The following is a 14095-nucleotide window of genomic DNA, read 5'->3' as shown; positions in this document are numbered from 1 at the left end:
CCAGGGCTGGAGAGCAGGTCACCGCCACGCTGTCTCAGAGCACTGGCACCATCCCGGCTTGCCTGTTGCCCACCTGGGTGGAATGTCCTCTCTACACCTTTGTCCAACACAGCTTTCACGAGCCAGTGGTTAAAACGACAGGGAGGTGGGAAAGGGGCACTAAGAGGGCAATCTGCTTGGGCAGGTGCCTCTACAGGAACCAGGCTGAAAGCCAACATGAATTCCTCCTACAGCCCCCCTGATTCACAACCATTGGTGAGACAGGGGCAGAGGTGGGCAGGGGGGTGGGGGTTAGCTCCCAAACAAATCTGCAGCAGGGCCGAGAAAGGGCAAGAGCTGTCCCCTGCCCGGCAGCGAGACAACCCACAGGCCCTGAGCACCCACAGCTGCAGGACACGGAGGGTTCAAAGCAGCAGGAACCAGCTCCTGCGTTCTCTCCCGGAGGAGCGGTGCTCCCACCATCCACCACGTGAAGGCCTCCATCGCTCACCTCCCGCCTTCAGTACACACCGCTTGAACAGCGTCAGGAGAGTGGAGAAATAAAGCTGCATGAGGGCCTTTTTAAGAGAATTTTATTTGAGTGGTTCTTACAAAGATTGTTGCAATATGAAAGTCTTTGTTTGATAGAAATATCAAGCTGTCTTGTCAAACACACTGAAGTAACCCAAAAATATATTTCAGAGCTCACAGAGCTTAAAAAGAGCAAAGATTATATGCAACCAGAACAAAACACGTTTCTGTATTTCCTACCGATTTTCAGACTCTGCTGAAATCCTTCAACTGCGCCCCACTGCATACATAGAAACTTATCTGGAAATGCAGAGATCGTTTTGTTTGGAAACTTAGACACACCTCACACAGTATTTACAAAGAAACTTTTACAGATACATTAATCAAAAGTTACCATCAAGAAATAAAACCTTTCAATCCTTCTATTCTTACCAATTATCCAGCACAAAGCGAGCTGAGTGGCTGTCCAGGGCCAGCTTTCAGTAGCCTTTTGAATTTTCCATTTATACAAAACACTAAATATGTCCCTTCATAAAGTCTATCTCGGATATTAACCTTTAGCAGATCACCTACATTTAGTGAAATGTAAAATGTAATTGCTGCTTTAAAAGAAAGGCTCGTGAAACATTAAAAATGTCGTTATGTCCCACCTGCCTTTACAGAGAACTTGTTTTCTATGAGCTACTTCTCACTTCCTACAGATCACCTTAGTAAATGTACAAGAATTACAAGGCAGAACAAGAAGTCAACAGCTTTGTATACAGTGGAAATGCTAGTTAGGGAGAATGAACACACTGCATTTCTGCTTACTTCATTTTTATTTTTAAAGGTAGCAGGAAGTGTACACAAAATGACATTAAATCCTTTCCTTTAGTTTTATCTAAATAAAAGATAACTCAATCTTCCTCCAAAAAATAACTATGTACAAAACTGACTAAATCCATCTTCATCGTCGAACAGGAACCAGTAGTTGGGTTGCAGTCATAGAGTCTGGGAAAAGGCTATGGTACGTTGGAAGAGGTACATACGCTGCTGTGATCATTTTACCTGATCAGAAAATTCAAAAAATAAATTAAAAAAAAAAAACCAACAGTATTTTGTCATTTCTGCAGCCAGTGAAAAAGTGTAGGTGTCCACATGACATCCACTCACCTGCAAACCACCTCCCATGCAACGCATTGACAGCTGCAATGGCAGCAGCGATCGAAGGACATTTGACGTACACGTTGCCCTGCAATACACAAGTGTCACAGCCGTTAGCGCTCTCCACACCCCCTGCGTGGCTGTGACAGCAGGCCTGCCTCGCTGGGTTCCTACTGGTATCAACTGGTAACGCAGAACAAGCATGAGAAAAATGCAGCAGTGGACTGTTTTGTGCTGATACACGTTACCGGACTGTAGCAGTTACCCCAGCACGAAACTTTTGTAAACAGGATCTTGCAAACCAGACCAAATGCTGACTTCAGATCAAGCTCACAAGTACTGGATTGCTCACTGCTCACGGTAACCCCCAAAGAGAGCATCTAATGGCTCCTGATGACCAATCTCACGCAAAACAGAAAAGCAGGAGGAGTCTGGCTGCCTCTCCTGCAGGGCAGCCATCAAGTTCTGCAGATCACCGATGATAACCACAAATGCTTAACTAGACATGCAAGTTCACAGCCTGGTTTTCAAAGGGGTTAAGCACTCCCCACTCCCTGGGGCAGGAAGGATGTCCAGCACTTCAAGGAAGACTGGTACTGTAAAAATTCTCCTACATGAACTTCAGCATCTGTCTGTTTTTACTTGAACAAGGACTGAGACGAAGGGAAAAACCTCACCAGAGCAGGGTAAGAAGAGCCCGAGATGATATTTCACTGGAATGACAGACTGATCTCTTAACTTTGCCAGAGGTACCTGAAGTTTTCTATCTGCAAACGAAGCACTAAACCAGCCTAATCCAGAGTACTGCAATATTCACATTCAACTGTGAGACACAGACGCCCACAGAAATGTGTATGCATTTTTCTGGCTGTCTGCTTAAAAATAGGTTACCACCAGTAATTCTTGACCCAGATCAGATTCTAGGTGAAACAGATCTTACAGGAAAAGAATATATTAACAAAATCCAGGCTTCCCTTTAGCAGCCTTTGCCAGCCTGTACTAACTCTGCCCACTGTGATCTAACTCATTCCTTCTCAGGGGGGAAACTTGAGATCAGGGGCTGATGTTTAAGGCACTAAGCAACGAACACACACAGTTCTGTTCTCAGCCTGCCCCTGCACAGGCACCCAAGCTGCTTAAACCCCAAAATGAGATACAGCAACATAAAGCTTTAGTTTTCCTTAACGCACCACAGGGCAGACTGGTGTGGTACACGAGACCACGTGGTGCAGTGGGGACCGCAATCTGTCCACCCACAACAAACCACATCTCCATGGCTGATCACCTTAGCCTGGGAGGTCTGGCTGTCTGGGAAAGAGCCCTAAAAAGGTGGGAGATGAAAACACTTACAAGATAACGTCACCAGCACCTAAGCCTGGAAAACAGAGCAGCACAGTGGACACTTATGTTCAAATGCAGTATTTTTAAGTACCAGGGGGTATTTTATATCTGGGTCATCGCTGTGCTGCTGCGACAAAGTGGATTTCATGTAACACACAGCTAACTCATGACATAGTAGCTGTCTTTTTTTCTTTTAAATCCACTTGCTAATGTGAGTTGCAGCTCTATGTGCTCAGAACCTATGTGAGGTATGTTGAGGGCTGATGGGTTTTTTTGGCGTTCGGAGGTAACAGTCTTTTTGGGGTGTGCTGGGTTTTTTTTGGTTGTTTTGGGTTTTGTTCCCCCCCCCTCAATATGTCCAAAGACACTTTGTTTTCTCTAAGACAGTAATAGACTAATATACTGCAGCAAAGGTTTCTACCTCCCATCAGCCCAGTAGTCCAACACAGCAGCGATCTTGAAGATTAAAAAATGCTAGAAAAGACTGAATGTTGTTTTATGTACTAGCCTGCAGCTCATCTCTGATCTACCATCTCGGTAATCCACGTGAAAGGGTTTCAGGTGACAAGAGTCTTCTGTAGAAGCAGCACAACGACAACAGAGGTTTGTGAGTGCCAAGTGCATTACCAGGGCAGAACAATCCCATCTAAACGACACTGACAGGGGCAGCAGTGTAGATTTCAGCCTCGCACACCAGAATGGAACACAACACGACACTTCCAGGTTCTGACAGTTAGAAATTGATCTCTCTATGAGAGTGTCTGAAAACTGTACTTCAGTTTGGGCTGTGAATTCTACACAAAAGGGGTTCAAGGCGGCCAAATCTCTTTACAGACCTTCCAGAGTTTGTATTCTAAGAGACGGAAGACAGGGGAAGAGATAACCGGTCTGGGGATTGTGTAAACAAAGAAGAAAAACTTATTAGCCTTTTTAAGATGCAGTGTGAGTCCCTCAAACAGGCACTAACGTGTAATTAAGTCTGCATCAGTAGCCCTTTTTCTACTCCCTGTTGTAACTGTGCTCCTACTGCCCACTGCAAGACTTTAACATTACCAGCAAACACAACTGTCTCCTAGCTTGGGATTCGGCACACACTGCACTGCACACCTCAAGGGCATCCCTTCTGCTAAAGCCTGTATTCTCTAGAAGCAGAAGTCCCTGGCTTTTGGGAAATGCACAGCTCCAGGAAAAAGCCAAATGCCAGAACTAAAGAGGTCACTGCTCTTCAGCCTGGATTTCCTCAGGAACTCCAGCTGTGTCAATCTGTAAGAGCAAACTGCAGCACCAGAAAACTGCTCTCATACCTGCATTCAATACACACAATGACTCAAAACAGGAGGGAACCACCCACATTCTGCAAAAACTGCAAAGTAACTTCATGAAATTTAGATTCATTTTAGGAAAAAAAATAGTACTTGTAATGCTCCCACAAAGCAACGAAACTCCTTGGAACTAGGCATACCTGAGCTGAGTTTTTGTCTACATAGATGTGGATAACTCCTCCATGTTTGTTACATTCCTCAATCACATCATCTTTAATTTCTGTATCCCAGCCAGCTTCTTCTTCACTGTAAGGGGTGGAAGGACAGAGATGGAACTGTTATCACTCGGACAAAATCCACCCCAAAACCCATCAAAAAAGCCTCTGCAACATTCTGCCTCCCTTCTCAAATGTTAAAGCCATCAACAAATGCCAAACAGAAACAGACAATGATAAATCACTTACGTTTGAGGATTAAACATGTTGGAAAGCTGGAAGCACTGTGTTGCAAGTGGTTGTACAGAAGCAGCTGCAGCCAGAACTGTTGTAACGGAAAAAAGCAGTAACAGATCTAAGAACTCGCTATGCGTGGCTCCACTTTAAATTAGTATCTTCTCTCTATTCTTTAAAATCCCAACATTCAGCAGTGATAGCAACAGTTCTAACTAGGCATGAAAGAAAAATTCATAACTAGGCACTATCGATGGTAGAGAAGTTATAAATTGATCAATACAGAAAATAGCAGAGATGAACTACAGCTGAAGCTGAAAAGTGAAAAGATAACCCTGTACACTGATCTTGGCACATTTTCAGTTTAAACATTTAAATGCAGATACACGCATCTTCACATGCACCTAAAAGTTCTGCCCGAGTTGTATGCCAGCGGCACCTTTATGGGAGCCAAGCACCAGCGCGGGATGGAGTGGCACCACCCCACCCGACTTCACGGGAAGTGACAGACAGCTTTGAGAAATTCTCAAAACGTATTTTAAGTACATTGAATTATCCTTCAAAAATTTATATCTGTGCTTTTGTCCCTTAGAAACACGTAACGTAGGAAATATTTGACGGCTAAAGTTAAAAACATGTTAACTGCAGAACAGATCTATGCTCTTTCCCAGTAACTATGAAATTATTGCTTGTCATTTAGTGCTGCTCATCATCACAGCACATCTAACTAAAAGATAAGCAGTCCCATAGCCTGCCCTTCCCAGAGGCTGTAAGCTTCGGTTAATTTAGCTGAAATAACAGCCACCTTCTCTCTACACATGCAGACGTTAAGGGTTGCACAGCCAGAGTAAGAATATGGCTAATCCAGGGACAGTAACCCCAAACTCCTGATTCTCAAACGACCCCTCTAGTTCCTGCCCCTAAGGCAGGAAAAAAACCCCACACCCAGCCACACCTAAACCCACAAACAAAAACACAAACCCACTCATTTTCTAGGACTGACATATGGCTGGGGAATGTTACCAACACTGAGGAAGCACTACAAAGAAGAGGTGAAGTATTTAACCCGCGTTGTTATTTTCAGGCAATAATCAATATCTAGTGCGCTTCCTGCAGACATGAATACAATTTCTCAGGCTGTTGGCAAACTACACCAGAAGCAATTTCACTTACAGACACCCGCAACAAAACCTAGAGGTGCCAAGTTCTATCAAATGCTATTTACCTTCATTCTGCTGAGACAGTCTCGTTTGCAAATCTAAAGAAAAATATAGAGAAGTTAATTAGTACACTTGATAGCATTAGTGTATTGTTACCTGCCAGCAAGGTGGTTTAGCTTGTATTTTTGTGGTTCAGAGCTTGTTCAAGTACCTCAACCAACTCTCACTGTTCCTCTCTAGTTGTGAGTACTTGCACTAATTTCAGCTTCTCAGCTGGAATATTCTGTACTTGACAGAGATTCCATGACCACAAAGGTAAGTGTATCTCAAAGAGAAACAGTACCTTAAAAGGAAAGGCATGACCACACCCCCTTTAATTCAATGTATCATTTCCACCTTGCCTTTGCTGTGCTTGAACTCTTTGTAAGACGTATTTTGTTCCACGAGAAAATAATTACAGCAATTCTTACAGGCATTACAAGTTTGGCATCTTTACTAACAGAAAGTATTGAAGCACACAGTTATCCCAATGTGACATTCTGAAAGCAGTTACCCAATTTAATTTCAAGTAGAATAAGGTGATATTTCATCTGTTATCTTTTCATATAAATGTGACAACGACACAAGTTATATTGGGATTTTTCAAATTCAAAATTTTCAAGTGTTCAGAACACTTAATTTGCAAAAAACCACTAATTACTTGTTTAATAACATATAGCTGTCCCAATTTGCAGTAACAGGAACAGACAGATGCAGACTTTCTAAACATTTCAAGTACATGACTCCAATACTCGACATCTTTAAACCAACAGAAAACTTCAGAATGCAAGAAATGTAAAGCATGAGCCCCTTCACAAACACACAAGGAGTTACAAGACTGAAAATAACTGTCATCTTAATTCACTTGTTTAGGAAGCAGTGAAGTGGTGGACCCCAAGTAAGCTTCCAAGCTTACCTGGATGTACCTGAAGGTATCAGGTACCAACATACTTTTTCCCTTTCTAACAAACCCTTCTCCACAACACCGGGGGACCAACAAGAGTGAATTTTGGGGCTCTAAGTATCAGGTACTGAGAGCAGCAAAGACAAGTCTTCCTCAAGTGCCTTCCCAAGTGACTTCCACAGAGGAACACGTGCTGGGAATCGTGTCGAACAGTAAGAGATGGATGAAGCAAGCTCTGAAGCTGAGCTGTAACTACAACTGGCTACATTTAGCATGTTTTCCATCTGGATCTGAACACAAAGAAATCCTCAACTCAGAGTGAGAAATACCACAATTGGGAAGACTACTTAGCCTGTATTCTCTGCAGAAACCGCATGGATTTGGCCAAATCTATAACTAATTACCTCATTAATTACTATCCAAGCTTTTTTGTAAGCAAATGTGTTTAAAAAACAATAAACCCCCCAATCTCCTAAATCACTCTAGTCAGATGAGGACAGAGACTTCTCCCTCTGCAGTCTGACACAACTGCACACATGCATTATGTACAGCTGAACTCACCAACTGTTGGCCAGCGTAGGGCTCTACAGCCCGATGCTCCAGGCCACCTGCCCCAAATGTGGCAAATCTACACCAATCGGCAGCTCAAATTTTGCCTAGGGCCGAGAGTCAAATCTGTTCTAAACACAGGAAGATCAGCTAACAGTATCTCGTGGCAACAAGTTTCACAGGTTAATTATCTACCACCTCTAAAACATAACCCCCTATCCACCAAATCTTTCATCAACTGAATTTTGTTGCTCATGATTGAAGAATGGTCCTCTCCTCTCACTTGTAAATTCATGCAGATTTTAGAAATTCATTGTCACTCTTCACTGCCAACTCTTATTCTTCCCTACATGCAGTTTTAATTAGTATGTGCAAACTAAAATTAAGACATCTGTTAAGATAAAAGTAATTTTTTCAGGATGTTCTGTATATATATCATCTGTGAGAGCAGCAAGTTTAGCATGACTAAGAAGTATGTGCTTAGTACAGAGAAAGCAGAAATACAGAAATATCTATCAAAGCATTTTGTGTCTTAAAATAAATTCGTGTGTTTATTTGGATACACAGCTAGCTTTAAATAAAAAAAAAAGCCTGCCAAGTATTCCCCGGTTTAAGTCATCACTTAAAACAGAACACCAGATCCAATACGTCCTGGATAACACCTATTCATCTCTCTATTGCAGCACACTACCTCAATCTTTTTCATAAACAGATAGTTCCTTCCCAAAAGTAAGCAATATTTTGTCCCACAAAGCATCAGAAGAATGTTCTATAGCCTCATGGTTATTTTAAGTTTCAGATTTTCAGACAGAATTTACTAGATATCAGAAAGTACACAGCTACAACTGCTGAGCTTCAATTCCTTTTCCCTGCTGGAATTTTCTCCACAGGAATAACATCCAAGTTGTCAAGTCTCTTGTCGAACTAATTCTTTAGCTTCCCTATTTTAGTTTGATTCAACCCATCTTGAACGTGGGTGACCAGAACTGTTCATGAATGCGTACATCTCAGCCGCTCAAGTACGCTACCTCTAGGAACACAGCTGCCCCTCAAAAATGCATCACGCTGACAGTTCATATTCACTCACTGATAAACTGAAGTATTGAGACATTTTCCTCCTCCTTGGCCATCCTTCACTGCTAAGCTCCCAGGCTAAATAACCAGAATTTGTTTCAATCCTGAACAGGTGAACAATGTACAACACCCCAAGAATCCCATGTTGACAGCACCTCTGTATTCACTCACCTCACTCCTAACTCTTGTTGACCACTGTCATTCATGTAAATATTAAACAAGATCAGCCCAACACCTGAACTTTGACTTCAACAACAGCCCCATACCTTCTCAGCTTTCACCTGAAAAAATCCCTCTTTCTTTGAGCCAGCTTCTTTACACATCTCGTTCTTCCTGTACTGCCCACTTCCCTCGTTTAGTAACTTCCACATGACACGAGTCAGAAGTTCAGAGAGAAGAGTTCTACTACTGGCTCCTCTGTCTGGGAAAGTCAGTTTTGTCGAAGATCGTTATTACAGAATACTTTCAGAGAAACTGCATTTAAAGACTAACAGTCTCCAGTTTACCCATCCTTAGTGTGACTTCTGAAGGAGAGAAGTCAAGTCAGAGTAACAGTACTGGAAACCAGCCAGCTTACGTTCTTCTTCCTTCAAGTGTAGGTAATTTAGAATTAGATGTTCCAGTTATACACTGTATCACAGACTTAAAACTATTTATTGGCAATACCAGACCTCATCTTTCATGTACTATTCCCTCACTAATTTGATGGGAGTTTCCTTACTACTGAACTGAGTACATTTGTCTCTTTTAGCTTTGCTTCTACCTTGTGAATAATTTTCTTTTTTCAGTCCATACTCCTAGCTTACCTTCCTCAAATTCCAAACTTTATGACCAGTGTCCCCATTATGAACTGAGGCAATGCGATTCTTTTGAAACATCCTAGGAGTATGTTTTCATTCAACCTCAGCCCCACTTCCCACTTCAAGAGTTGGTAAATCTTCATTTATGTTTCATGTCTTTTACAGGGTCTACCTCAATCTGACTGTTGGCAGGTAATTCTCATTTTATCCATTTCCCAAACTAAGAACAGTTTTATCATCAGTCCTTTTTCCTATTCTCCACAGGCTCTGTGCTTATTCCTTATTTCTTTTGAAGTACACAATCACCCAGTTCAGTGTGGAGCCCATTTCTAACAGGACTGGTTCTCCTTTCTGTCGAATACAGATCCAATACAGCATTAGCAATTTGGAACTGAAGAAACTTTTTACATCCTGCCTATGCAAAAACCCAAGCGGCTTCGACCAGATGATTTTATTGCCTTGTTTCTTCAACCACTGCTTTTGAAACCAGAAGCCTTAGTTACAGATGTTTTGTTTATCCTTCCATTTAAACTTGAGCAACTCATGATCTCTCAAGTCAATGGTCATTTCTGTTCTCATCCATAACATCTTCATTACTTACCAAATTGAGCTTAAAATAGCATCCCCTCTTCATGAGTCAGTGAGTGTTTGATGCAGAAATTTGTCGGATATCACATCCAGGAATATCTGGGCCCCACCATTATTACTAGCAATTCTTCTCCAATCTGTATCAGGGAAGTTAAAGTCTCCCACAATGACATAATTCCTGGTAGTAATTTTCTCTAACAAGAGTAAAGAGATCTTTAATCCATAACCAAGTCTCACTTTGGGGATAGCTCATGACTCTACAGTAGTAAAAAGCTTTATCTTTTCCCAAAGTTACTTAAGTTGCACATGTCTGCATTACGCCTTTTGTACAATGCAAGTGGAACAAACAATGCTACTCCTACCACTTTTATTTCTACAGTTACTAAACATGCACATTCTTAAAAAACCTGTATTCAGCCCTATCATTTATTCCTCCACAGCCACGTTGTCTCACACTGATTCCATGCTATCCTAACAGTTCAGCTGTGTCAGACATTTCAGGCCATGTTCCTGATCTGGGGAGTCTGGATTTCTTTAGCTTGTTTGTTTCAAATATGGGGGTAGGGAAAGGATTGATGTTTTTTTAAAATATTTATCATCTCGCTTCTCATTGACTACACTTGTTTCCAAGCAAGACTGTCACACCCCTTTATCACCTACATTAAAGGGGATTTAATTTTAGTGCTGTTTACCTTTCCTTCTCTTTCCTTCTATCTTTCTGGACTAGATACGCTTTTTCCTTGCCTCTGTGTCTTGTTCATCTTTTTCTTCTCAAATAGAAAAAAAAAAAAACAACTTATTCCTCAACCCACATTTTTCTTTCACTTGCCCATTCTTTTTCCTTCTAAGGGGGTATCTATAGAAAGACCCTATTATATTCTTTGAGTAACTCTCTACTGTTTCACGTGTATGCTCTTCTCAAAACTACACCTGAACCTCAGTCACATGATTCAGGTGTATCCTGAGTCTGAATCACTTCTGTCACAAACCCTGCTGGAAGACAAACTAAACAATGCCACCTACTCTTTGTTGACATGCTGACACTCTCACACGTTCCAGCATCGAGTTATTTCAAGCCTTTTCTACTGCTATGACAGTTTCATGCCCTTTGTTCTTGTATTAATAAAAAATAACAAGAAGAAATTCCACTCTGTAAATTCCTAATCTCCTGTGGGAGCTTACTCATCGCTCTAGTTCTGAAGCCCTCTTGAACACTTTTGTTTAGGCCAGCTATGAACCAGCAGCAGCAATCATATCCTCATATCCTCAGCCTCTCACAACAAAATAAAGTCTCAGTAACACTTCCAACATACCCACTTGCAGAACACAAACTATAGCCAATTCCAAGCAACACACAACTTCCCTGATGCACAGTGTACTTCCTCACCAGGGCATACCCTGTATACCTAACACTACAGCACTCTTAGCTGCTGTGTCCCCCATGAAGTCCTGATAACCTTCTTGCCCCTGGTACAGCTCTGTTTTTTCAGAAGGGTCAATCCCTTTCCAATTATAAACCTGCCATTTTTAAGTCACACTGCAGTAGAACACAGAACTCCCCATTAGTACAGGGAATAGTAAAGATAAAGAGATGAAGGCTTGAGATGAATTAAATGAACTACAAAAGATCTGCCAAAAATATTGCAAAGTGAATCACGCCCAAAGCTGTCATATACTGTCACTGCTTTTTTGCTCATGGATTTGCAATGTTTTACTGTTTGTAAAACACGCTGTAATACCTATGTTCTCATTTTAAAAGATCATAAAATGTAGTTAAGTACTTCTTGTCTCAAAATTATAAAGCATCAAGCATTTTTGAAAAACAAACAGGTTATTTCTTACCTGCCACAGCTCCAAATGCCAAAGATCCGCTCATCTGCAGAGCCTGCTGTGCAGCCGGGGGAATCTGCAAACCAGTACCTAGAACAGAACATGAACAGACCTTGTAATAAGCACTTTTCACTCAGTTAGGGATGCAGTAACAGAAGCATCAGAAATCTTGCTGTTGTCAAAAGCTTAAAAATACCATTCTATGCATTTAGCATAATATTCTGTGGGTGTATTAATTCAAATGCTACAAACTTCTGTATTTTACACATTTCCTATTAATCATCACACACACCTTCTGCAAGTCTTGCCATCAACTGAAGGCGACCAGTTGTTCCCAAGTCAATTCCAGTCCGTTCCAACTCATCACTGTCCAAAAATGAACTAGCACTGGAAGCATCAGTGCGCTCGGTTACATGTCCAACTTTCATTGGCCTACCAGCCAGCTCAAATCCATTGAGTTGTTCCAAGGCCTTTTTGGCACACTCAGAGTCTGAGAACTGTAGAGTGGAAAAATATTAATTCAGTAGTTCAGCTTACAGGATTCAGCAACACTTCTCCTGTATGTAATAGCCACAGCTACGTAAACATGAGAAACACAAAATTTAAGGTGACAATAGCTACAAGCTAACTTAAACGTTCTCTGTATTTTCCATTTAAACCAAACACACACAAGTTTGGATATTTACTTTCTCACATTTAGGTAAGAATATATTTAAATATGTATTATTGAAGCTAGAGCACCTAGATATCGCAATCAACAGAAGTCAAAGCCACGGGCCTCTTTCAACCCTTTCCAAGAATGACGGTGACTTCCTTTGTAACCTTGTCACTGCCATGCATTTACTGCCTGTTCCTAACAGATGTTCTGCTTTATGCTGTGTAACATCAAATTAAATATACGAATATTTTGCCAGTGTTAAAACCATCAAATACTAACTACATAGTTAGTTTGGTTTCATTTGTCTCCAAGTGCCAGAGGTCCCAGCTGAGACTTTTTTTTTCCACGACAAACTGCCAGGTCAGTCAAGAGACCCAAGTTCACAAAATTATGTATCTGAGGGTAAAGAGGAAAGATGTTTTCAATTGAAAGTTTTAGCCTCTAATTTTTTTTTCCCCTAAAAAGCTCAAATTCAATTTTTCACAGCACTGTGAAATGCCAGCCTTTATGAGTATCTTTGCCTGCAGAAGACAGCATTGCTTTCCCAGGCACTGACCACAAAGCATACTATTCCGTTCTAAACATGTGCATTGTTCAACCACAATACCTGCAGAGAACTGGCAGAAACAAAGAAAAAGGCCGTTGCTGCATGCCCTGCAACATGACATTTCTGAGATGAGACCTAACAGATTGCTGACTAAGCTACACTACTACACGGGAAGGTTACACTCAGACATTGTCTAAGTCTGGCAATTCTAGTCATACCGTAATAAATCCATATCCTTTTGAGCGTCCAGTTTCACTATCCATCATCAGCTGAATGCTTTCAATCTAAAAATAAGATTAAAGCTATTTATTATCAGACATTTGGGAACAAAACACAAGATACCAAAACAAACCTGAATACAGCCCTGCGAAATATACAGATATGAATGCGAAACCCCTTTTTTTTTTTTTTTAAAATCAGTTCCTCATTCCTTCCTCAAGTCAAAATTAGTGTACAGGCAGCTAGGTGTGTACTTTGATATTAAAACAGAAGCAGATAAACATAAGGCTGATGTACAATTTATCCTTTGAGTCCAGCTACACGCAGAGGCTCGGTCCTGAGGTCACATGCCAGCAGACAATGAGCGTGCAGACATCATCAAATACTAACCGAAACATTATAGTTATGGCATCTCATATGCTGCAAAGCTCCGTTTTACCAGGTAAGAAAAGCCCCCTTTGACCAGGGGCTTTAAGAAAAAGGCACATATTTTAAGTAATTATTGGCATATGGGAACTCCTAGAAGTTTACAGTTATGGAATTTAAAAAATATTAGTAAGTCATCTATGAGCTATAAAATAGTGTTGGGAAGAGACAGCAACACAGAAGTAAGAAGAACGGAGTTTAAGACTGGAGTACATGGAATCAGGAGAAGAAAAAACCTTCACAGCTCTACATGTAAGCCTCCTGAACTACATTAATCCTACTGCCAGACCTTGAGAGAAAAAACAAGAACAGACAAGTGGATTAAAATTTAATAAAATGCTGCACTTTTGCACAGTTTTGCACAACAGAATTAAAGGGATACCCACACTGAATCTGAATAAAGCACCTGAAAAGCACTGTTCCAGTTTGTATGAGGCAGGGTTAATATCCAAAGATCGTACGAAAAAACATCAACGAACTTGACAATTTTTAAATTTTTTTATCCATTAAGCAGCATATTAAGTATATGACTTTTTCCCTCTCTAATAATGATATACCCATGATACCTTACTTAGCACAGCAGGGCTAACATTTAT

At 41.1% G+C, this 14095-nt stretch overlaps 1 protein-coding gene across 3 annotated transcripts in view; it reads right to left on the bottom strand.

Annotated features, from left to right (window-relative positions):
- Positions 1-555: 555 nt before the first annotated feature.
- The window catches only part of RBM39 (RNA binding motif protein 39), a 31995-nt gene continuing 18455 nt past the window's right edge, over positions 556-14095 (bottom strand). For 2 of the 3 annotated variants that reach the window (XM_068419582.1, XM_068419583.1), the window contains exons 10-17: positions 13073-13138; positions 11942-12146; positions 11662-11739; positions 5931-5963; positions 4721-4796; positions 4457-4562; positions 1663-1741; positions 556-1557 (exon numbers count right to left, since the gene is read on the bottom strand). In XM_068419582.1, coding sequence (XP_068275683.1) covers positions 1457-1557; positions 1663-1741; positions 4457-4562; positions 4721-4796; positions 5931-5963; positions 11662-11739; positions 11942-12146; positions 13073-13138 — 744 coding nt within the window. In that variant the 3' untranslated portion in view covers positions 556-1456. Of the gene's footprint in view, positions 1558-1662; positions 1742-4456; positions 4563-4720; positions 4797-5930; positions 5964-9832; positions 10014-11661; positions 11740-11941; positions 12147-13072; positions 13139-14095 lie in introns of those variants that run through there. The other variant, XR_011049812.1, reaches the window with a different exon arrangement.

This window comes from Nyctibius grandis, chromosome 28 (genome assembly GCF_013368605.1).
Source record: "Nyctibius grandis isolate bNycGra1 chromosome 28, bNycGra1.pri, whole genome shotgun sequence".
In the NCBI taxonomy this organism is placed as follows: Eukaryota; Metazoa; Chordata; class Aves; order Nyctibiiformes; family Nyctibiidae; genus Nyctibius; species Nyctibius grandis.
Note: the sequence above shows the minus strand (reverse complement) of the source record. Positions and strands in the feature narration are given on the sequence as shown.